Source organism: Lontra canadensis, unplaced genomic scaffold, assembly GCF_010015895.1.
Source record: "Lontra canadensis isolate GAN:19392208 unplaced genomic scaffold, GSC_riverotter_1.0 scaffold25, whole genome shotgun sequence".
Lineage (NCBI taxonomy): Eukaryota > Metazoa > Chordata > Mammalia > Carnivora > Mustelidae > Lontra > Lontra canadensis.
In genome coordinates, this window is record NW_022631019.1 from 16,437,244 (window position 1) to 16,462,795 (window position 25,552).

At 36.8% G+C, this 25,552-nt stretch overlaps 1 protein-coding gene across 4 annotated transcripts in view; it reads left to right on the forward strand.

The window, feature by feature from the left end:
- KDM1A (lysine demethylase 1A) overlaps positions 1-25,552 on the forward strand; it is a 59,258-nt gene that overhangs the window by 6,251 nt on the left and 27,455 nt on the right. For 2 of the 4 annotated variants that reach the window (XM_032863704.1, XM_032863706.1), the window contains exons 2-5: positions 2,363-2,528; positions 16,470-16,529; positions 21,496-21,629; positions 25,337-25,415. In XM_032863704.1, coding sequence (XP_032719595.1) covers positions 2,363-2,528; positions 16,470-16,529; positions 21,496-21,629; positions 25,337-25,415 — 439 coding nt within the window. The remainder of the gene's footprint in view (positions 1-2,362; positions 2,529-16,469; positions 16,530-21,495; positions 21,630-25,336; positions 25,416-25,552) is intronic. The other 2 variants (XM_032863707.1, XM_032863708.1) reach the window with 1 other exon arrangement.

Below are 25,552 nucleotides of genomic sequence, written 5' to 3' on the forward strand. Positions count from 1 at the left end.
ACTCTGTATTCCTTCTTAGCAGCTACTACTTCACGAAAAGGTTGGGGTAAACAATGTTAAAAAGAGTGTTTTTGCTGCACAACTTTAATAGCTTTAATAGCTTTTTCAGTAGCTTTAATGGGCATTGTGATTGTCCGAGAGGGGTCCTGCAGTGTTTCCCAGACTTGATCGTGGGTTTTCCTTCAAAGGGTATACAGTCCTGTGGAACCTCCTTTGGAAAGAGCTGAACTACTGCAGTAGAAAGGATCTTACATTATTTCAGAATTTGCACATTGCCCAGTTCCACGATAGGCATTTGTTAAGTGATTATTGATTAAATGGATGAGATTGATGAACAGAGGCTTAAAGGGCCAAATCTTTGGGGGTAGGGAAGGGGTCAAGCACTGTTGAGGGCTAAAAGAAGGGAAACTGCATACTCATGTAACATGTATTACATTTTCTGACCCCTCTCCCTCTTTGAAACTTTTCCCTCCTTGCAGCTTTTTTGCCTGTTGTCCTGAGGTGTGTTCTTACAGTGTATCTCAGTCAAGTAGGGTGAAGTTTAGTATCGAATTTCTAGAGGTTTTATTGTAAAGTCTCTCGATTTACCTGATAAGGACCAATAGTTTTTAACTAGAATTTCAGCTTATTAAGGGCACGGAGACTTTCATTCATAATTGTTTTCTCTGTTATGGCCATGTACTCAGTGTTCTGTATTTGATAGATGAAACTATTATTCATGTGTTATAAATAAGAATCTTAGAGAATGGATCAGAACTGTTTAACTGTTTAATTTATCCTTAATTTTTTGTTTCCATTTCTGACACAATCCGTGTTACCACCCCTAGCCACCCACTCCCCTGCCTGACTGTATTCATGTCATTGAAAGAAAGAAAGTAAGGAGGGAGGGAGGGAAGAAAGAAAGAAAAGAAAAGAAAGAGGCAAATATAAAAGCCGGCCATATGGAGCTATTTCAAAGATATTTCAAAAATTAAAGTAGATTACACTTGTAATCTGCGGGACTATTAATTTCAGAAACCAAGTAAATTAGGTACATTACATGTGGAAACCATAATGTCTTTGCTCTGTCTCCAGATCGAATGAACTTTTATTTCATTCATTTTATTGTTTCATTGAATCTGAAATAGAGAGTGGTTGTTGCTCTGGCTTCCTGGAATCTTTCTAGGGTAGGAGTTACAGTGACAGTTAGTGTTCTAAGGTTGATGACTATTTGTCATACCATATTATACATTCAGGTCCATTATAATCTTCCCTATCTTAAGTTGCTTTATCCCCAATAAGACAATCGCCAAGATTGTTTCCTCTTTATACTTATTACCTAGTTCTCTCCTTTTATAATCAGAGTGTGAATTAGTAGTAAGACCTGTGGTCTCCATTTCTGCTTCACTTAATTTGTTGTAGTAAAGATTCTTTGCTTTCATCATTCAACTCTCTTAGGTCACCAGTTATTTTTTAAGCAAATGTACTTTTTCGTAGTTTTAATTTGGCTGCTGCCATTTGCAGTTTTTATTAACTGCCATTTCTCCCCATTTGGTTTCAGGGATTTTGCTGTTCTACCATTCAGTAGTAGAAGTACAGGCCTGGCCTGCCTGACAGTCTTTTGTTATTTTGGTTAACTGTTTTTTTTTTGTTTTTTTTTTTTAAGATTTTATTTATTTATTTGACAGAGATCACAAGTAGGCAGGGGGAACCAGGCTTCCTGCTGAGCAGAGAGCCTGATGCAGGGCTCGATCCCAGGACCCTGAGATCATGACCTCAGCTGAAGGCAGAGGCTTTAACCCACTGAGCCACCCAGGCACCCCTAGTTAACTGTATTTTTATCTCAGGGTTATTTTAGTCTTTGTAGAAACTTCAGTATGTGAATATGATGTATACATACATGCGAATACATAAGCACATACAAACATACCTGTATATACACACACATATTTTAAAGAGTTCTCAGGAGTTGTAGAGAGCCTCAGATTCATCTAAATGTCAGTACTGTGATGTAAAATTGATAGATTAAGCTAAATCTGAACTAACACGAGATTGTTTCATGAGAGATTTTAGGGATTTGGCTTTGTTTTGTTAGGTTTGTTTATTTATTTATTTATGTAATCTCTACACCCAGCATGGGCTACTCACGAACTCATGACCCTAAGATCAGGAGTCATGTGCTCTTGCGACTGAGCCAGCCAGGTACTCCCGAGATTCTGTTTTAATAGCTACCTATTATGAACTAGCTTGTTCCTTGTTATATGCTTATTTCCCTTAAAATTTGAAGTTAAAAGGCAGTTCACATTCACTGATGGCTCCAAATTGAGTCCCTGGGTTTAGATCTTCACTGTATTTAGCTTTCCCTGGTGTAATCTCCATATAGGTAGAGTACAGAGAGATGGATGAAAGCTTGGCCAACCTCTCAGAAGATGAGTATTATTCAGAAGAAGAGAGAAATGCTAAAGCAGAGAAAGAAAAGAAGCTTCCCCCACCACCCCCTCAAGCCCCACCTGAGGAAGAAAACGAAAGTGAGCCTGAAGAACCATCTGGTGAGTTACAGTAACCAACTAGTTTTGTTTTATCTTGGAAATAAGAATAAACGGATTAATTCCTATTCTGCAGCGTTGTTTATGTCTTTATCTTCGGTTTATAGTCTGTTGACCGTGTGTGTCTGTAGTGTATGTATGTGTGTATTTTTACACCTACAGTTGCATACATATACAGTGGTACTGACATTTTGTGTGTGTGTACACATGTAGAAGGAAAGTAAAAGATGGGGATGGAAGGATAGTGACAGTATAAGGCACTTGGAAGTTGGAGAAATAAACAATTCGAGAAAACATACAGAAAGCCAATCTAAAGACCAAACCCCTCAGATTTATCTCTGATTCAGAATTTGTAGATTATTCTGGTCAAGTTATGCATTTACCACATAGTTAGATACTTTCTGATAAAACCTTCAGAGTGGGGATCAGTTTTGAGAACAATTTCCTGGTGAACAAATGTTAAAATACATTATAAAAAAATAAAATACATTATAAAGTCGAGAAGAAAAGGACTAAGTGGCTTTTCAAGTGGCCATTCAAAGGAAAGGTAGAAGAAAAAGTTATGAAGAGATTCTAAACTGAGTCTTCCTATGACAGTGGAAGGATTCTTGGAGACTGTGGTACTGGTTTTAGAGCTTCAAACATCTTCGAAGAATTCTCACTAACATCCCCCGAGACTGAGTCCTACTGAGGATACCCAGACCAAGTAGGGGTGGTACCCTTCTGGTTTGGAGAGACCAAGCAAAAGCAGAATCTTTTTTTTTTTTTTTTTTAAATAAACATATAATATATTTTTATCCCCAGGGGTACAGGTCTGTGAATCGCCAGGTTTACACACTTCACAGCACTCACCATAGCACATACCCTCCCCAATGTCCATAACCCCACCCCCCTTCTCCCAACCACAAAAGCAGAATCTTAATTAATTTTTCATATCTTCTGTCCTTAATGGCATTTCATTAACTTCTTGATTTTGAATTTTTACTGAGTTCTTCTCCTTAACATTCTTTTTGTATTTCTAATAGCTCCAGGCTCATTTATCTCTCTAATTCTTCTAGTCCTGCATCTTTTAAAAACAAAATGTTTGTTTCAGATCCTGTCTGCTGTGTCTTGCATGACTTTCATAGGTACCCAAATAGAGACATATTTAATTTGAGAAATTTTATCTTTTGTTTTAGTTTTTGGGGGGGCAGTTCTCCCCTGTGATGTCATATAAATCACCAGATGTTATTATTTTTTAAAAAAAAGGATTCTTACTGATGTATCACTTGAGAGAATTGCAGGTCAGGTGTTAATTTATATTCAGATTTACAACTTACCAAACAGATTCTGGCCGAAACTCTCAAAAATTAAAATTTATAATTTCAGTAATTATTGTAAAATGTAATAAAAACATGGTTTGAAAACATTTAAACAAGATGATTAGATTCTGCGTTCAATTTATCTCAGGAATCAAGGGTTTTCTAAGAATAGTTTCCCTAAAACTTTGTTAAAACGACTTCTTGGGGAATTACTGGCAGTGATCTGTTACCTCTGGGACAAATGTCCCTGAGGCAAATGTAGTCTTCACACTGCAAAACACCACCTCTCTTTTTGTTGATTTTTTTTTTCTTTCTAGTCTTATATTTAGCTCTCATCCCTTCTTTCTGTCCTTGCCTTCAACTTCTCCCTTGATTCTCTATTCCTCTTTCTTCTGTATTCTGTGATTCTTGCCTTTCTCTTCTTCTTCTTTGCTGTGGACTTACTGATGAATAAGGTATATGGGGATAAGCCTTGATATCTGTCATAGTTCAAGAGGCTTCTGATTTCTTGGCTCTGAGTGTTCTTCAGTATGTGATCGGATAGTTTAGATGCTGCTCACCTTCTTGGTGTGTGGGTAGTTGTCAGTGTCCAGTGAACAACTAACTGACTTACACTTTCTTGTTCCTCTCAACTTTTTAAACCTGGTGTTGATACTTTCTTTTCCATGAAAAAGAAAAAGGTTTTTTATATATTTTTTTATATGTTTGTTTTTCTATTAATGTGGAATGTAGCGCTGTTGCTACAAGAAGTATCTTATTAAAGAGATTTAGGATTTGGGGAACCATCTTTATGCTATTATGTTGTTAAATTTTCATCCAGTGGTTTAAATAAGTTATCTTAGTATTTTGGGGGAAAGTTGAAGTTTAGACTATTTTCAGTGCTCAGAGATGTGTTGATAACAGCCAGAACTTGCAATATATTATTCGTGATTATGAAAATAAAGTTATTTTTCCTTTAAAACAATTTGAAATTTAAAAAAAGATTTCCAGGGTGAATTAGGGAAGTATTTTCCTCAGATAAGTCGTGGCAACCTACTGGCCTATTTAATTTAGAAATAAATTGGGCCCTATTAGTGAATCATAAAATACTGTCAAGTAAGTTCAGGTGTTTAAAAGCTGTCCAGGGTTTCTAAATCTCTTGTCTTATCAGAACCAGCTCTTTCACTTGAGCTTTCATTCAAAGATTGAATAGAACCATTGTCATATGGGTATCTTAAAATCTTTGAGAGAAGAGGTGGGTCTCATTCTTTTCCAAATATTTTTATCTTAATCATTTTAGGTAATAACGAGAAAGTTACTTTTTATATAAGTATAAAGATATAAAACCTTATGTAAGTAAGGTTTGAATACATTGCATTTTTACCAGTTTTTAAGTTTGCTTAGAAAATTTTGCTTGGCTTTCCACAATGTTATTCCTAAGAATAAAATTTTTTTTTTAGCGCTAGGTATTCTAAAGTCTGTTGGGTTAGACAGTATTATTACTGGGGAAGATTCCTTTAGGAGAATTCTGAGAGGAGGCCAGAAAGGAAGGTTGGAGCCTTTGTTACCAGGCTAAGGAATTTGAACTGTGTGTCCTTTAAACACTGGGAGGATCTGCTGGGGTAGCACTGAGGTATTTTGAGTGAGAGGCATTGTACCAAAATACTTTTTTGGAAAAAATGAATCTGATGTGGTCCCTAAGAGTGAACTAAAGGAGTAAAGAGACTGGCTTGGAGAGATGATTTAGGTTGTTTTGATAATCAAGTTTAGTGAATTCTGGTCAATGGAAAAATGTTCTCAGTATGAAAGTTGAATTTTTATGGTAACAAGATGTTTGGGTTTTTTGTTTGTTTGGATTTATGTAATTGGGAAGAAGTTTTGTTGTGGCTTAAAAATTATTTTTAGATTTATCTGTTTTTGATGATAACTGGATGTGGCCTGTAGTCTGTGGTAGTTATATGAGTAAATAATGTATTTTTCATACTAAGTATTGCTGCTTATATTTAAAATTAAAATGATTTGTTTTCCTTAACATTTCTGTGTATTTTTACATTTACTGTACACATCCAAATGTATTTGTTTTAACAAATGATGCATTTATTTGGTTTCCTAGTACTTCTTCTATTAAGATAAAAAGATAAAATTTTCTTAAAGTCATGCCAACTAAACCTGAAAAGTTTTTGGAATTGAGTGGTTATTAGTAGTGTCACAGAGTAGTGGGGCATATATAAAACAGAGTAAAAATCTCTGTTGGGTTTTACTGGTTTAGAATAATACCCCTGTTACAGTAACCTTCTGTTAGGGAATTGCTTTTTTTCCTTTCTTGGTTCAGTTGGTACCCTGTGTGCCATTGAGTCTTCAAAGAGGTTTTACATGTTAATGGTTTGCTAGCACTTAGCTTTTTTATTTTCATACAAAAACATTTTTTTTTCCCCACTCCGTTGCCTTACAATAGTTGAACATTTTCAGAAAAGTCTTAGTAGTTTCTGAATTTAAATTTTGTGTAGGATAGCTGTTTAGGAACTCTGGTTTGGAAAGATATCTGGGGTTAGAAGTAGCTTAATTGTGTAAAGCTTAAGACTTATGGAAACTTAGGGACGCCTGGGTGGCTCAATGGGTTAAGCCTCTGCCTTCCTCTCAGGTCATGATCTCAGGGTCCTGGGATTAAGCATGCAGAGCTCCCATTGGGCTCTCTGCTCAGCAGGGAGCTTGCTTCCCTCTCTCTTTCTGCCTGCCTCTCTATCTACTTGTGATCTCTTTCTGTCAGATAAATAAAATACTTAAAAAAAAAAAGACTTATGGAAACTTGCTTTAAAATAATAAAATGAAATTTGAAATGGGCTATTCAGATTCTTTTCTCAAGATTTCTTCAAGTTAATGAATTTCAGAGATATTTCAATTCAAGTTAATGAATTTCAGAGATATCAGAAGTATGTTTAAAAATACATACGTAAAAGCAGGTGCATGTGTCTCATGTACCATTTTTCTTTTTCTTTTTTTTTTTTAAGATTTTTATTTATTTATTTGACAGAGATCACAAGTAGGCAGAGAGGCAGGCAGAGAGAGAGGAGGAAGCAGGCTCCCTGTGAGCAGATCCCAGGATCCTGGGATCATGATCTGAGCCGAAGGCAGAGGCTTTAACCCACTGAGCCACTCAGGCGCCGCTCATGTACCATTTTTCTAAATCGGTGATGTGCTCTTTACTGTAATGATGCTCCATCAAATCATTGGTTAATTTTGTTAGATATGGTTATAGCTGATTGATGACAGCTCTGTATAATAATCTATTTTATTGATTCTATTGAATGATTGTAGGAAGAATCACTTCATCTCCTTGTTTATATTCTTTTAAGAATATATAAGAATTTTTTTTTTTTTTAAGATCTTATTTATTTATTTGACAGACAGGCAGGCGGGGGGGGGGGGGAAGCAGACTCCCTGCTGAGCAGATCCCAGGACCCTGAGATCATGACCTGAGTTGAAGGCAGAGGCTTAATCCACTGAGCCTGACCCCAAGAATATATAGGAATTCTTATAAGAATGTAAACAAAGGAAAGTACCTGGTCTCTGTTATGCATGGTAATTATGGATGTGTGTATGTGGTATGTGTGTTTGAAAGAGATGTAGACTGTTAGATTATAAAAATCGTTGATGTGAGAGATTGGCATGACCAAAAAAAATGGTGGTTTTTAATAATTTTGGGACCCTGTTCATGTAATACTTATACTGTAGGTTGAAAGAATATTTAAAAGCACATGAAAGGAGATGCAACATGAATTAGTAAAAGTCCAAATAACAGAAAATATACAAAATACGTGTGTATGGATAGAAGAATTTAGTTTAAAATGCAATTGAATTTGATCACAAATACTATTATAGTGAAAATACTTATGACAAAAGATTGATGACTAAATACTTTATGAATTGATTATTCAGTATAGCAAAAATCTAAAAGGCAGAATCTTTTGGACTAGTCTTTAGAACTTAGTATAATAGAATTTGACCAGAGAAGAGTTGAAGATGAATTTCCTTACTTTAAAAGAAAAGAAAATCAGTGGTCCTAATATTTGTGTAATGGCCCTTATATTTTTATATATTTTTTTTTGTTTTTTGTTCTTAGGATCCTGTTTGAGGCAGTTGTACTGATAATAATAGAAGTCCTGGGTTTGATTGGCAGCATGGATAGTTATGGTCAGTGTTCAGTGAATAATTTAATTTATCGTGCCATAACTATTTTCAGGTGGCTTCTCCCAGGCTTTCTCTTGGTTTCCTTTGCCATGCCTTCAAGTACAGTCAGATAGCAGGAATAGCTTTCAGATTTCATGAGAATGGATTCAGATGACCTCCACGGAGAGGATTATAGAGTTCTGTTATATCCCTATACCCAGCAGGAGACCCTCTTTTGTAGATTTACTAGAAGTTGGTAGAAATTCATTCCTAACAGAGTTGTTTATGTTGCCATTTTGTCCTGCTTGTGTCAAGTAAGTGCCTGAAAATCATGTGAGTTCTCATTGCATGAAGTATGGTGCATACATTTAGAAAGCAGACCTAGGAGTGATTTTCTTGCATAGCATCATTTCAGTGTTCTGATTTGGAACTATGCCCCAGAATAATTTACTGGAGAGCTAAGTATAAAAGTCACAGGCTGAAAAGGTGTAATCTAGGTTAATTCAAAATTTTTATATTTTGAGAGGTAACTAAAAATGGGTCAAGATAGGGGCGCCTGGGTGGCTCAGTGGGTTAAAGCCTCTGCCTTCAGCTGAGGTCATGATCTCAGGGTCCTGGGATCGAGCCCCGCATCGGGCTCTCTGCTCAGCAGGGAGCCTGCTTCCCCTTCTCTCTTTGCCTGCCTCTCTGCCTACTTGTGATCTCTCTCTGTCAAATAAATAAATAAAAATCTTAAAAAAAAATGGGTCAAGATATATATCACTGTGCAACACATGGTCCCCACTCACAGATAATTTATGGCCTAGTATGAGTTATAAATGCATACATAAATCCAATAGAAGGTGAAATAACTCTTAAATATCACATTTTAGTATAAACATTTGGAGGGACTTACAGGCAGAAAGAGTGGAAGGGAAGTAAGTCTTCCTAAATCCATGGCTTAATGGAAGAATTTTTTAAGAAGTAGTGTGGAAGGAATTTTTTTTTTTTAAAGATTTTATTTTTAAGTAATCTGTACACCCAGCGCGGGGCTTGAACTCAGAGCCTCCAGATTGAGAGTCAGGAAATGGAAAAAAAAAAGAGAGAGAGAGACATTTTCTACACAAAGTAAAATTGCCCCAAATTTGGCAGTTCCTCATTTACTTTATTCTACACATTAATTGTAAAACTACAGTGCTTTGTTCCAGGTGTGGTGCTGGGTTCTGAGAGTTCAGAGCTGAAGACTGGGTCTTCCTGCAAAGAATTCATCATAGTCCACTTTAGGTTTACGGGTTTAATATTTGGCTACAATGAAGAAAGATCTGTACAGTAAACGTGTATTCAAAGTATGGTGACAATCCAGAAGTAGTTTTTAAATGTTTGTCCTAAAATTGGATTTTGGAAGTTTTATATTAAACATGAAAGAATTCAATTAGGCCCTTATGAAGCAGTTACTATCCTTGATTTTTAACTGTTTACTGCTTTTGGATGATAACCATTGAATCAGATGCTACCAGTTTTATGTTCTGTCTTTAACAGATTGAGCTGCTTTTCTTAATGATTCCATTTCACTCATTGTTTTGTTTTTTATTAAGACAAAATGGTAGTTTGGTTAGCTGACAACTTTGTATAATTTCCTTGAGTTCTTTTTGCTACCATCCTTTATTTGGTATGGTCGTGGTGTACTAGAAGAATAGGGTACTTGGTCTGTGAGGACTTGCTCATCTCCAAAATGGGGCTTGTTATGGGGGTCAGAAGAGAATTCCACCTTTGTGTACTTATTAAACAGAGTTGAACTAGGAATAGCCTGGATTGATGTCTTATTCAGGAAAAAATGAGGGTTGGTTGACACCTTATCGCTTTTGGAACCTGCAAAGTTTTTGTGGTAACCCATTTTCAGTAACGTGTCACTTGCAAAATCATTTAAGCTTTTGTATGTTAAATCATAGGAAGAATAGCAAATCTTGGTACTTTCCTAATATAAATTTTCTCTCCTCAGAGTAACCTAATCAAAATCCATATATCAAATATTGAGATAAGCTAATGTTAACATTTTTGCATTATTTCCTAATCACAGAGGTCTTAAACATTTGAAGATAAGAGTGTTTTTCCTTTTGTTTTTGTTTTTGTTTTTTTTGCATCTTCTGATATGTGAAAGTAGAAGAACATATGTGATTAATAAATGCCTAAGAAGTTGTATCTTCCTCGTAGCAGTGTAGACTCAAATCATATTGAGGATGGGAAGAGCCCCTAATCATGATCTGAGAAGATGTAGAGATAGCTAGCATTCTGAAAAACTTACTTGAGCAGGAAAAGGGATTCTTTTGTTGGAATTCTTTCGTGGTTATCATCAGTTATGAAAAGTTACTATGGTTCTTTTAATAGGTCCAGGGTAAACTTCAGTATTGACCTTTTTAGAAACAGGTGAAGACTGCCTGGCTGGCTCAGTCAGAAGAGTGTGCGACTCTTGATCTCTGAGTTGTGAATTTGAGCCCCTTGTGGGTGTAGAGATTACATACGATATGTAAACAAACTTTAAAAAAAAGGAAGCTTTGTTCTTAATTACTCAAACTCACTTTAAGCTTGGTAGTTAAGCATGTAAATTGTAGACTTTGGAACATTTTGAAAAGTGAACTACAAACCAAGATTTGACAACAAAATAGGTGAGGAAAATCCTGCTACGGAATGTGGAAGGAAACAGTATGTTAAAAAAGTTAATTTTTCCCATTGGCTTCTAAAATCTTTGTTTTCCTCTTTGGCTTATAGGGCTTTTACTTTGTATAGGGTTTCTGCTACTGAGTTTCTCGCTTATGCCCCATTGTTGTCTTTTGGTGCAAATCAGCAGAACTACTGCTCCTCTTGGGGGCAAAATGAGAAAATTTTAGGCCTGCTTCTCCCTCAAGCAACACCCATTTTCTTGCATTCTAGACCTTATTGACAGTGTAACCTTAAGATTGCTGTTTTAGTTGGAATCCTTAGATTCCATTCATTCTGGATATTTTGTTGGAAAGTATTGATCAGTGTTAGCTGTGTTAAAATCCCTAAAACATGAAGGAACGCCTGAGGCTTTTCCTTCAGGCTAGTTTTATCTATTTCTGTGAGCCCAGTACATTTCCCTTTGCATTTCTGAACTGCTGTAGATCATTTATTCTGTCCAGATTCATAGTCAAAAAGTTAGGAAGGAGATACATTAAGAGCAGTATACTTGAGGATGTTTTTATTTTATTTTATTTTATTTTATTTTATTTTATTTTAAAAGATTTTATTTATTTGACAGACAGTGATCCCAAGTAGGCGGGGGGGGGTGGTGGTGAGGAGGTGGGTAAGCAGGCTCCCTGCTGAGTAGAGAGCCCGGAATAGAGAGCCCATAGAGAGCCCGATATATGATGCGGGCCTGGATCCCAGGACTCTGGGATCATGACCTGAGCCAAAGGCAGAGGCTTAACCCACTGAGCCACCCAGGCACCTTGAGGAGTTTTTAAAGCCACCTTTCACTACACAGAGGGCTAGAAGGCAGCCTGAAGTGGAGACAGTCACCAATAACTCACTACCTTTCAATTATTTTAACTTTTTCTTATTATTTGTCTATGTTGACCAGTTCCTCTTTGAAGCTGTGACTTTCCTTTTGAGATTAGTCCTACATTTACAACTGATTCAAACTCTCTGAGCCTATTACTATTTTTTATTTTTATTTTTGTTTGTCAGAAAGAGAGCATGAGAACACAAGCAGGGGGAGCAGCAGGCAGAGGGAGAAGCAGGGTCCCTGCTAAGCAAGGAGCCTGATGTGGGACTCCATCCCAGGACCCTGGGATCATGACCTGAGCCGAAGGCAGACAATTGACTGAGCCACCCAGGCATCCTTCTCTGACCGTATTATTATCTCCATGTTATTTTAAAGTTTTGACCCCATCCTAACTTTGGAGTTCTAGTCTTTTTTTTTTTTTTTTAAGATTTATTTTATTTATTTGGCGGGGTGGGGGGAGGAGAAGAGAGAGAGAAACCTCTGAGCCTGACATAGGACTTGATCTCAGAACCCTGAGATCATAACCTGAGCCAAAATCAAGAGTCAGCTGCTTAACCCAACTGTGCCACCCAGGTGCCCCTGGAGTCTAGTCTTCAATTACTTTAAAGACTAAGTAATTAAGTAAAGAGTATTTCTTTTTAATTTAGTTTGCCTAAATTTTTCCTAAATTTCCCGTTTTGTCCATTGTATTGCCATTCTTGAACTTTTAAAACCTTGGAGTCATCTTGATTGTCCCTTACAAGTGTGTTTTAAAGTCCTGTATGTCCCCGTGAACAGCTTCTTTGACTTGCTATGCCTTATCCATTTTCATTGTTAGCTTTTTATTCTGGTGAATTTCACTTCATATCTAAATTATTTAAACAGCCTTTCAGTTGGCTCTCCTTTATCCAGGTCACCTTTTCCCTGTGGCCCATCTGGTACAAAGTGACCACAGTAGATTCATTAAAATATCGCTTGTTTTGCTGCTTTTTCCTGTGACAGATCATACAGTTCTGCCCCTTTACTGTTAAGATCAAGTTTAGGTTTTGGCACTGAAAATGGGCCATTTTGCCTGTCCTGCTCTTCCACATCTGCAAGTACTGTGCGCCTCTCTATACGTTCCCTGTCTGTGCTTATCTCCTTGCTTTTGTAAGTGTTCCGGGCCGTGCTGGTGGTTTTTGCCAAATCTCTGGATTTGTTCAGAAAAGCTTTCTTGATTCCTCAAGTCTGTGTTTGCTTCTTGGTTCCCTAAAACATGAAGTTTCTTTCTGGATATTTTTCATCTTCCCCCAATTAGATTTATAAGCCCTTTGAAAATAGGTGCTTAATGTGTTCAACTTTCTACTTGTGCTCAACTGTTTTGGACTAGGTATTTGGTGAGCACTGAATTAGTGAGATTATTTAAAATATAAACTAAACTGAAGTGTTTATAGAGTGGAAACTTATGTGTTCACAGATGATTTAAACTTTCAAGGTTTTGTTTTTTTTTTTTTTCTCTCTGCTAATTTGTCAGGTTTAATTGAAACCATTAGCTTGGCAGTCACTTTTAGTCTATAAATTTGTACAATTTTGATTAAATTTTGATAAGTTGATTTTCTGTTTAAAAATCATTGCTTCCCAGAAGACTTAGAAGTTTCTCAGATTGTCTACAAAAGTTACTGATTTGAGTGTGATTTCAACAAACTGAAGTCAAAATGTGAATCTGTCGGTCAGTGTGTTCCTGGGAACAGCACATCAGTGGTCCTGTCCTTCATGATTGTCGGATGAAAAGATGTGAAAGACATCATAGATTTCATTTTAAGATATTGGAAGAGTGATCTGCTAGGGATTTGAATCAAGATGAGAAAGCATCCAGTAGTGTGACTGTAACTAAAATATTTCACTATTCTTCAATAATGATCTACCAGGTCTGTGGGAGGTTTATTAGAGAGCAGCTGAAAGGCTGCTATGTAAGCTAAACCAAAGATTTTATTTTCAACTTGTAGAAGATATGCGCAAATACAGGTGTTAAGGGTCTGTACTTCAAACTTGAGGAGTGTGTGTGTATGTGGTGGGAATGAAAACAAAAGTTCTCCTGCGCAGTACCAAAATCAAGGTGATATGAAAGAGTTGCTTTTGTATATTTTCATTTTCTATCTTGAATTTGAACTCATGTAGGATAATAACTATACTTGCCTGCTGTTCCTTGTCCTTGTGCCACTGTCAGAAGCAGAGTCCCAGGCCAGAAGGACCCAAAGAACAAGTGAATATGGCATTTTATATGTTCTAATCAGAGGCAATCCTGGATGGAAAGTTAGCTGCAAACATTTATTTGTATGTGTGTTGTTTTTAAGAACATGATGGAAGAATTGGTCTGGAATACCACTAATAAAGATGATGCTATTATCGGTCTTTGGAGAAGTAGGTACTCTCCAAATACTGGAGTATTATGATTAGAAAGTAGTGATCTTATCTCTAAACGTTCATCAAGTTAAGAGACACGTTGTTTCTACTTAATTATAAGCACTTTTTGTTTTGTTTCTCATCATTTCTTGCATGTTTATATCACCTATTTGGTTTTCTCCTATTTCTCTGTTTATGCAGTACTTTGGAGTTTCATTTCTATTTTGACTTTCTGCTGTTAAAAGGGATCCCTTTAAAAAAAACCATTGCAGGGTATTGAATATTTTTCATATTATTCTTACATATTTTTATCGAAGAACAGTATCTGAGTTTTGTTCCTTTTTTCAAAAGCAGAAGTCAAAAAAGACCTCCCTATCTTGTAAAAGAGCAACGTTGTTAAGTTTTTAAGCACAGAAGTCAGGCTTAAGAAATCTACATTTGTATGGAATTTTTGTCTAAAGGCTGTGACAGTAAACAGTCAGCCAAGGGCTACCTGTAGGTTAAAATAAATTATTTTAGCATATTCTATGACATATAGTGGGGGAAGAAAGCAAATGAGAGAAATAAGAAGGATAAAATAATTCAGGACTTAATGACTAGCTTGAAAGTGGTGTTTGTTTTTATTTTTAGAAATGGTGAGATGCCTTCCTGACAGGAGACTGTAGCTTTCATTCTTTGCCAGCTGGGCTACATAATTTGAGAGAGTCAGGAGCTATATTGTTCATAGTGCTTAAATGTTATTCTTGGAAACTGTATTTATTTCATTGTTCTGAGCCTCTCTCTCCCTGCCCGCATAAAGATTTTATTTGAGAATGAGGGAGCAAGAGAGAGCACAAGCAGCGGGGAAGGGCAGAGGGGAGGGAGGAGACTCCCCATGAGCAGGAAGCTGGGTGTGGGACTTGATCCCAGGACTCTTAACCGACTGAGCCACCCAGGCGCCCACCTCTCCCCCTTTTTAAAATACGATTCAACTTTTGGTCTAGGGTGGTTCTGTTTGGAATCAAACAGAACAGTGACAGCTTCTAAAAAAATAAAAATCTGTAAGATTTTTTTTTATGAATAAATCTAGAAGTTAAGAAGGAATATTTTTATTTAAACTTTAAAAAAAAATTTCTTTATTTGAGAGAGATTGATCGAGAGAACAGAGGCAGAGGGAAAGCAGACTTCCCACTGAGCAGAGAGCCCAATGTGGGTCTCCATCCCAGGACCCTGGGATCATTACCTGAGCTGAAGGCAGATGCTCAATTGACTGAGCCACTCAGGCATCCCTTATTTAAATTTTAAAAGTAAAATTTAAAATGGAGGGCCTGCATTTTCAAGATGTTTGCAGACTGGATTTTGTAAGGGGTCATCTCCTTATAATTATATGCCCTTTTCCAAAGACCGTAAACAAATCCTGTATCTTGAGCCATTTCTGAGAGCCATACCCTTCTAAAACCTCAAAGGTCATTAAGACAGGAGCACAGTGAAATAATTTTAGAATGAGATTCTGTCCTATCCTCAGAACATATACCTTCTAGTAACACATTCTAATGTCAGAAATCATTTCTATCTAAATACCTTCAAATATGTGAGGATAGAGTGTCATTTTTACTTTCTTGCTCCCTTTTAATTCAAATAGTGGTTAATCAGTCTGCTTTCTCATTGAGATTCTTCTAAAATAAACTTTTTAGTGATGCTTGTCTAGTTTTAGATCATTGGAGAATATTTTCCTATCTTTCAAAGATGATGCTGTAGTTTTCTCATAGTGTACTAGGTATCTAGAACCTTAAGAAGATCATAGCATCTGTCTTGGTGATAGATTTTGAAAGAGTCTGGAAGATGATCTATTTGGACTTCGTCAGATTGAACTTTCAAGCTGTGATACCTTTCTTGAAGTTATTTCTACATATTAGTCAATGAGGACAATCTCTTAGCTGGCTTATTACGTAGCTTGAGGTAGAAGCTCCCCCATATCTTGCCTTCCCCCAGCCCCTCCTGTGTGTGTCTCTCTACATTACTTGGCATATGACTGCAGGGTGTCTTGTGGTGTGTTCGAAAGTTTTACTAAGGAAACACTGGCGTATTCAGATCTGGTGCTGTCTGGCATGCATAGTAAATGAAATTTGTTTTGGAGCTGAATCTTTACAGTCCCTGCTTTGAAGTCAAAGGGAGAATTTTCCATTAAAACTATGTCTTTTGCCTGCTACTTAAGTATATTCTCTGTGGATAGAAAGGTAAAGATAAAGGGAGATTGAGCAGATGCTGAATTGTTGCAGCTCTAGACCCTAGAGCCCATGTGACACCTAACTCAGTCTAGCAACAAGTAGTAAAAGACGTTTGGAATTCGTTTCTTCCCCCCATCCAACCTTGATTAAATAAGAACGACAGCAAGGGTTTAGTGATTAGAAATATTGTGTACTTTGTTCTGCTATCTTTCAACAAGAATCAGTGTGTAAAGTTGAAATTTTCTGACCAGAATTTGGAAGACTATGATGTGATTCCCTGGGCCTGATTCGAGAAGAAGGAGCTCTCTCAATACGGTTTTACTAGTTGGTGGTGAATTTGTGAGTCGCCAACTATTAGGCCTTTATGTCCAGATATTATCTTAATTTATGGAGTAAGGTCCCTGAGTTCTCCTCTTTCCTTCCACAGGGCAAGCAGGAGGACTTCAAGACGACAGTTCTGGAGGGTATGGAGACGGCCAAGCATCAGGTGAGGGTGGCATTAGATGCTTGCCACTTAGGAGCAAGAGCCGCCAAGTCAGGGATTGATGCTTGCAAGTGTTTTTGGCTGTGGTTTCCACATTTTAGCCAGAAGCGCAGGGCAAATAGAACCTTCAGGACAGAGGAGTAGAGTAGGGGAGCTTGTAGCCAGAGCAAAGGCAAGCAAAACCTTTTGAAGTCCTCAGGCCGATCTCAGCCCTCCACTCTTCATGTGTTTGAGGAGATGGCGGGTCCTTTTCTTCCTGGCAGCTTTTACAGTACTAGGAAACATGATATAGAACATAGGTTTAGGAATCATGGGACCTTTAAAAAGAAATACAGCTATATACACAGAGAGGAGAAGCCATAGGCTGAAAGCCTTCAAAAAAAAAAAAAAAAAAAGGAAGGACAGAAAGTCATTCCAGGACTAGTCAGAGGAATTATTCAGGCAAGGGACTCTTCAGAGGTGGTTGTTAGATAGTGTTGGATACAGTTTTTCAATTAACATTATATAGTTAATTATTTTGTAGTTTAAACATTTGTCATGTGAAAATTGTTTGCTTTTTTTTTTAAGTTGAAATGCTGTTTCTTTTCAGATCGAACTATGATATTTTTACTTCTAGGAAGAAGTAAAGGGTTAAATGAGTGATAGGGCCCATCTAGAGCTATTAAAGCTTGTTCCAGGAATCCAAAGCGATACGGCTGGATTTCATCCTTTGCCCTGGATGTTTTTCTGTGGTTCAGTGCTCAAAGCTGACTGATACATACATTTTGAAAGAACTGGAATAGGTATTACTTCACTTTTGGAGTTTGTCACTTTTCAACTGTTATGTCTACTTCAAAATTGTTTGTCTTTTGCAGTTGTGTACAGCGGGTCTGGGAAATATTTGTATTTTACTCTTGGGTCAAAGTTCACTGTTAGTGCAGAAATTAGTATATAGGGGATCCAGAATGTTAGAAGTAAACTTGTTTAAATGCTGTCCCAAGGATTGGAGGTTGACAATCAGTACATGGTTCTCTTAGAGGAGTTAAAATCCTCGTTCAGAGTCTCTGTGGCAGATAAACGTTCAAGAATGCTACTCATCACATGATGCACGATTGGCTCTTCCAGGAACTGTTGGGGATCAAGGGATAGCCTTTAGAGCTTGAATCTTGAAGAAATAAACTGAGTTTTCTTACTGCTTTTTGTTTTAACGTGATTAAATTTTACTCTTTTGCTTTAGTAAACAATGTGTTGTATTGCTGAAAGTAAAAACAGGCTTCCATATAGAACTGTGGTGCTTCTGACTTACTGTTCAGTAGAACATGAGGTGTTTTGTTTTGTTTTGTTTTGTTTTTTTAAGTGTTTCCAGGAATGGTGGGGACTATTCTTAACCCTTCAGGATTTCTCTTCAGATCTTTGCCATGTTCAGAAGCATTTGTGAGATGATTAGTTAGAAGGATGTGCTTATAAGCAATCAACATTCTGTTTTTAATAAACCAAATGACCGTCATGAGTATCTTGGGACCAGGATCATATCTTAACTTCTATAAATCCACATCAAGCTGGTGTATTCATCCTACATCTTAAAAGTTAGAAGGGAACTTAAGGTCATTTTCTCTAGCTTCCTGCTGTCAAACAGATAATATTGCATCCATCCCTGTTTTATGTATTAGGACCCAAAATACAATTAAAATGATATGACGGAGGATACACCCAACAATTTGGAGGAGTGAGAACCCAGGGGTCTTCTCTTATGCATAGACTAGTCCTTATACCCTCCCTCAGAATCATTTAAAGTGTATGTTTACCCTAGAAATAAAAGATGTAAAGCATAAGAAATTACATGATTCTCTTTTTTTTTCTCTTTTTCTCTCTTTTCCCTCTGTTCTTTATTCTGTTTGTCTTTTTAAACTATTATAGGACTGGATATGGTGTATCTGTAGGTACTAATTTGAAGTCATCTTATACGTAGATTCTTGTCAAGCTTTTATTTTTACTCATCAACTAGAAATCTAGTTTTTCTAGTTAATTTATTTACTTCATGAAAAAAAAAAAAGGCAAGTAAGTTTCATGGAGGCCTTCTTTCCTGTTGATTTTTATATCTCTGTTCCTCACTCTACTCAAGATGCTACCTATATCATCAGAATCAGGGAGGAAGTGGTTTCATGGAATAGAGGAGTTCTGTCCTTCCCATCCCCTGCTCCTTATCTGCGTCTCTAATCTATCAAAAAAGGTCTTTGTGGTCCCTTAAATATTTTATAACTTTTACTGTGTTTTCAGAGAAAGTGTGAGCTGGTCAGACCATTAGAAAGGGCATTTCTGGTTTAGCATGACTGCATTTTGAAGGATGATGCTGGAATTTCCTATGTGAAGTGTAGGGAAAAAGGAATTGAACAGAGGGGGCAAGAGAGATATATAGGCAGCCTTGGGGCTTTGAAAAAATTAAGGTTACCTCTTTGAAACATTATCAATTTCCAGAATACCAGACTGTGTTAAATCCACACAAACAGCAAGTATAAATTATTTTTGAATGAAATGTACTACTAGTACTTCCCTTGTAATAAGGATATTATTAAAGTTAATTGTATTCTTTAAGGTTTTTCCCTCTAAAGGAGATACTTATGAGTTCTGTTGTCCAAGAATGGCCTATTAGTTCATTTTGGAAATATCCTATTAAGAGAGTGCATTGATTGAGCTTCTGAATAGCTTGGGTTCCAAGTTAACATATTTTGTTCCTTTGATAAAGGTTAGACCTTTTCTTACAGTTTTCACCTTTATATTGATAATGGTCTTCCTTCCTTGAAATAATAGTCTTCAAACCTAAAAACCAAAAGGGAAAAAATAATAATTGAGTTTTTAGAAACTTTTTCATTCTTAAAAATTGACAAGTATTTAAGAATAGGTGTTTTTGGATATTATCTGGAAGATAGAGATGGATAAGATTATTATTCTGCACATACATTAGTGTCACAATATTTGGCTTCTTTAATTCCTTTTGGTAATCTTTTGTTATTTGATTTAAAGATCCTCTTAAAACTGCCACATGACTTATGTAGATCACATTTCTTAATTGTTACATAGTCTCAAGATTCCAAAAGTTAGCCAACTAATTTAGAGTGATTTTTGGAGCACTTGGAATGAGGAGCCAAATATAATTCAAAATTTAGTGTCTTTCCCTACATGTTTGTTTTTTTTTTACTGTCATTGGCAGTATTTTGCAGTAGGATTGATGACTTAATAAGCATGTAGAAGGTATAGCTAAGAAAACTACCCCTGTTTGGGGGAGGGAGGAGTCCAGTTTATAAAGTAAATTGATTTTCATGTTAATAGTATACACTTACAAAGGTAACCTATTTTAAGAAATCTGTTCTGAGTACTTGGGATATGTAGATAATTGTTCTTGTGATGTGACATGATTTTGTTCTTGGTTTTATTTTTTGTTTGTTTATTTGATTGGGGGTAGGGGACTAGGGACATCAAAGCTATGTGCACTTTTAGAAAATTTCACATTACTGAAATAACCTACCCCTGTTGCCAGCATTTCTTCTCTCCTTGCCTTAATTTCATGTTCCACTCCCAATAATATGGCTCTTACTGACTTTGTTTTTTCTTAGGGAATAATTAATTGTCCTGACAGTCTTTAATTTTAGGTTGAGATTCACTGAATGAGAGAATTGCTGATTTGATTTTGTAATGTGAATAGAGTACATGTGCCTTCATTATCTACTGTGAGTGGATAGATTTTTTCCCTTCTCTCTCAAAAATATTGTTTCTTAATGTGCCACCCATATTAGCATTAGGTATTTTTGCTTGACCTCTTGTTAACCACTTTTGTCTGAGTTATTGCTTATAAATGTCTTTGTGGAGACAGCTCCTTAATAACTTAGCTATCATTTTCTAAGTTATATCTTTACCTGCCTTGTTCTTTTTATTTTCTTAATCTTACTTTGCCTTTCCTTTAATTTTGTTTCCATTATCAGTGTTTCTAACTTCTTGTTTTATGTGCTTTAAATGATTAAATATGGATATCTGGTGCCTATTTCGTTACTTATATATAACTATTTCAGTGATACTGAATTTTGAAACTTTGTCTTGATATTTTCATAAGCTAGTGGTTAAATATGTCTTTTATAAAGTGATCTTAGAAATACAGGTAGAATACATGTAAATGTGTTTCTAAGGACATCTTATGAAGATGTACTTAACTATCAGCTTATAAAAAAGAACAGATTTAATACCCAATTTTAAAAGTTTCAAAAAATATATATTTTACTTGCATAGAGAATATTTATACATTGTATGTATATGTAGTGTAGAGTAAATACAGTGACATACTTGTGTAGTATAGTAAAGGGTTGCTAATGTTTTTGCTGGGAAAGGTAAATTCCTTGCTTTCTTCTGTGTCCTCATTGTAGTCTGCCTAACTTATCTCACTGTTTGCCAGCATTGCGTTGTGGGAACTAATGGATGGTACCACTGACCAGATAATCATGCGTTTCTTACTGTTAGTGATTAAATCTTAAAGTCTCTCCATGTTCCCTGCTGTAATCTTGAAAGAAGGCATGTGGTTGTGTTTTTCATTCTGTAGTCTCTTTTGCTTTCCTTTTAGTATGTTTTCCTTTATTCTGGTTCCCTAGTTTTCAGATTTTGGGAACACCGTCAGTGATGCTAATTTTAATTAGATTATCTTCCAGTATTATAAAGCTCTTTTGTGGATGAAGAAAATATGCTGCATGCTCTGTTCTGTTTTCAGAGCTACATTGTTCTGGTCATTGGTAGACTGTAATTTTGGGGAACATTATGCTCAAGAGTAAAGTAAATTCTAAAGATGTTTCGGCTTTTGAGCAAAATAAAAGATTTTTAAAGGAGGTGAGATTGCTCTGTGAATGAGGCAGAGCTTTACAGAGGTTCTTCAGGCTAAAAAGGAGTTTCATTATCCCTGGTTTTGTATTCACTTGCACTTTTCCCAGAAGTCCTTTGCTTTCTTTGCTAGGTGTGGAGGGTGCAGCTTTCCAGAGTAGACTTCCTCATGACCGGATGACTTCTCAAGAAGCAGCCTGTTTTCCAGATATCATCAGTGGACCGCAGCAGACTCAGAAGGTTTTTCTGTTCATTCGAAACCGCACAGTAAGTTTCCATGTCAGCCTTTTTTCTGTTTGGATTATTAAAAAGCGCATATTACTTTTATGGACAAAAATGGCAAAAAAAGAAAGGGAAGAATTACAAAATTAGCTATAACATGTACCATTACCCAGAGATAACCATTGTTAAAAAAATTATTTTTTCCCTTCAGTTATTATTATTACTATTTTTTAAGATTTTATTTATTTTGACAGACAGAGATCACAAGTAGGCAGAGAGGCAGGCAGAGAGAGAGGAAGGGAAGCAGGCTCCCTGCTGAGCAGAGAGCCCGATGCAGGGCTCGATCCCAGGACCCTGGGATCATGACCTGAGCCGAAGGCAGAGGCTTTAACCCATTGAGCCACCCAGGCGCCGCCAGTTATTTTTTTAAATATGTATTTAATTTTTGTTTTTAAAAATTGAAATGCTGTTTCCATAAATCCTTTGGATCCTTTTCGTTTTTCATAACCTCATAAACCCAAAGAATCTTCATTTAAACTTTTAATTTTTTAAGTAAACCAGGCCACACGTGGGGCTCAAACTCACAACCCTGAGATCAAGAGTTTCGTGCTCTACTGACTGAGCCAGCCAGGTGCCCTGAAACCTTTTTTTTTTTTTTTTTTTTTTAGAAAGCAGCGGAAGGGCAGAGGGAGGAGGAGAGAAAGAATCTTAAGCAGGCTCCACACCCAGCACAGAGCCAGATGCAGGGCTCAGTCTCACAACCCTGAGAGCCTGACCTGAGCTGAAATCAAGAGTCAGATGCTTAATTGACGGAGCCACCCAGGTGACTCCCCACACCCTGCCTTCCCCCCCCCCTTACAATTTCATTATTCTAGAGAGAGCATGAATTGGGGGAGGAGCAGAGGAGAGAGGGGAGGAAAAGAATGTCAAGCAGACTCTGCACTGAGCCCATTGTGGGACTTAATCCATGACCCTGAGATCAGATCCTGAGCTAAAACCAAGAGTTGAGTGCTCAGTGACTGAACTGGTCAGGTGCCACCCCCTCCCCCCATGTTTTTCAAATTTTTAATAATCATTTTGTCTGTCTTTCCCAGGATAAGTCAAACTCTTATTCTGTTCTGCTCCTCTGCTTCAACCTCCTCCTCTGGCTAAGTGCTTGATTTTAATGTCTGCATTATATTTTGTCTGACAGTTGGGTCATACTATACGTTAGGCATTTATATGTCCATTTGTGCTTTATTAAGCTCTGAATAGCTTTATACATTCTTGACTATCTCTAGTTATTATTTCCTTATGACACACACACACACACACACGTATATATGTACATATATGTATAAAAACCCGAATACAATATATACATATATATCAATTGATATAGATAAATGATAGATAGATGATAGATGGTTATGGTCACATTGCTTCCCAAAGAGACTGAATTAGTCAGTATCCCTGTTGCTCTGCCCGTACTTTGGTTGTTAAAACAATGATAATTTGTGCTGCTGTAATAGACTAAAAGTTTTTCATTTCTTTTCCATTTCCAAAAGACTGATTTTTTTTCCACATTTATTAGTCATTTTTTATTTCTTTGAGTTTTTCTTTCATGGCCTTTATTCATCAGAAATTTTTAAGCCACAGAGTAGAGGAGGGCAAGATAGTATTCAGAACATACTCAGTGTATGATGCACAGTAAAAGAAATTTATGTTGTAATTTCAGCTACTTTGAGTATAGCTCAGAGATGTCATTTTAGCATGTGTGCTTTTAGCTACCACTAACTTTTTTACTGTGGCTATTAGTTTGCAAAACCCCTGCTGAATTTAGATTATTAGCTAGAGTGGGTTGTGGGTTATACTGGGTTTTCATAGTACAGAATAAAGGGATTTTTGAATGAAGAAAAAACAGGGTGATTTTTAAAAAAGTAAATGGAAAATTTTTAATGTATATTTCTGACGCTTACTTGTCTTAGAATCAGCTTCTGTGTATAACATCAATATTTGTTTGATCTGAATGGATTTTTTAGGGGCAGCTGGCTGGCTCAGTCAGTAGAGCATGCAACTCTTGATCTCAGGATTATGAGTTCAAGTCCCATGTTAGTATAGCGCTTACTTAAAATTGATTAATTAAATTCTTTTAGAAGTGTACTTGTTTAGATAAGGTCATTTTTTGTTTCATCTGAGGAAAGTTTTCATTCTTTACTTGAATTTGAGTGGTGGATTTACAGTGATGTCTGTTTTCTCTGATTTACATTCTGTGACCAAAATCTAGATTGGGAGAAGGAAGGACTTGCCCAGGTTAGAGTTGTGGGCCTCTGGCTGTAAAACTGAACATAAATCATTCTCTTACAAGAATTGTGTCCGTTCTTTTGCTTCCAGATTTTGAAACCACAACTTTAGGATTATTGAGCTAAAAACTATGACCTGAGCTTTATTGTTTTTATTATTTTTTTATAGAGCAGAGGAAGAAGGCTTGTATTGAGGGGTGAGGAGCTTGGGCCTGGTGTGTACTTGAGGAATTCCATTTTGCCCTGACGGTGGCCATGGAGAAAAGTAGAGGGTGCTTGTGAATTTGGTCATGTCTTTTTGTAATTGGGTTTATTTACACACAGCCACATGTCTTTGTTGACACTTGTCTATGGAGCAGTTAATTTTTAGCTAGGACTTAAATATAGTGGCATTCAGTTAGTCTGGCCTATTCCGTTTGAAGAGCATTTGTGTTAGAGCCTGTTGATTGTACCATAATATTTTTCATTCCTTATCTTAATGCTTTCTCAGCAGTATTTGAAATAACTGACTACTTCTTTCTTCTTAAACTCTTAACTACCCTTCCCTTAGCTTAAGATGGTATTCTTATTCTTCTGCCTCCCTGGTTGTTGTCTTCTCTGAAAGCTTTGTAGGCTTATCTCTATTTTTTTTTAAGATTTTATTTATTTGACAGAAAGTGAGGGAGCATAAGCAGGGGGAGTGGCAGGCAGAGAGAACGGGAGAAGCAGGCTCCCTGCAGGGAGCCCAATGTGGAGCTCGATCCCAGGACCCTGAGATCATGACCTAAGCCGAAGGCAAACGCTTACCCAGCTGAGCCACCCAGGCGCCCCGGGCATTATGTGAACTGATTGGAGTTCCTTAAGGCTCCTTATGGTCTTTTCCTCCCTCTGCTGTGTATTCTCCCAAGGAGGCCTCTTCTGCACTTTGGCTTCAGTTATCACCCATAAGCAAATGGCTCCAGACTTTTTTTTTTCCCCTCAGAACCCTAGCTCTGTATCCAGATGCCAATCTTGTATCTCTTGGTTTTCTTGAAACTAAACCTACCTCTTCTTTCAGTGACCCTCATTTAGTGAATAGCATACCAACTCATTTAGTTGTGTAGGCTAGAAACTGGAGTTATCCTTGGTACCTCTTACCTCCCTTCCATCTTCGCGTATCTAACTGATCATTTGATTTCGTGGATTGTTATCTACTCAGTATCTCTGGAGTCAAGTAACCCAGTTTAAATCCTAGTTGGTCCCTACCAGCTGTATGATACTGGCAAGTTACTAGGGTTTTTTGGGTTTTGTTTTAGGCTGAGTATCTTCCAGCTTCTTCAGTTATTTACTCATTTGACATGGTTTTGTGTTTCATCAGTTTGTCAGGAGTATAACCCTGTGTTTCAATGAAAGGAAAACCTGTAGTTGAGGCCTTAAAGTTGAAAAGATATTTTAAAGTGGTCATGTGGTCTACATCTACTTGTGTAAAAAAAATTTATCATTTAAATACAGTTGCAGTTGTGGTTGGATAATCCAAAGATTCAGCTGACCTTTGAGGCTACTCTTCAGCAATTAGAAGCGCCTTACAACAGTAAGTAGTGTTTTCCGTGGGACTGGTTTTGGCTCATGGTTCATTGATAATGAATTTTTTCAGTTCATATTATCATCTTACTTTACCTTGTGCTATCCAGAAATAAGCCTTGTAAAAAACTGTTATGTGTCTTTGTA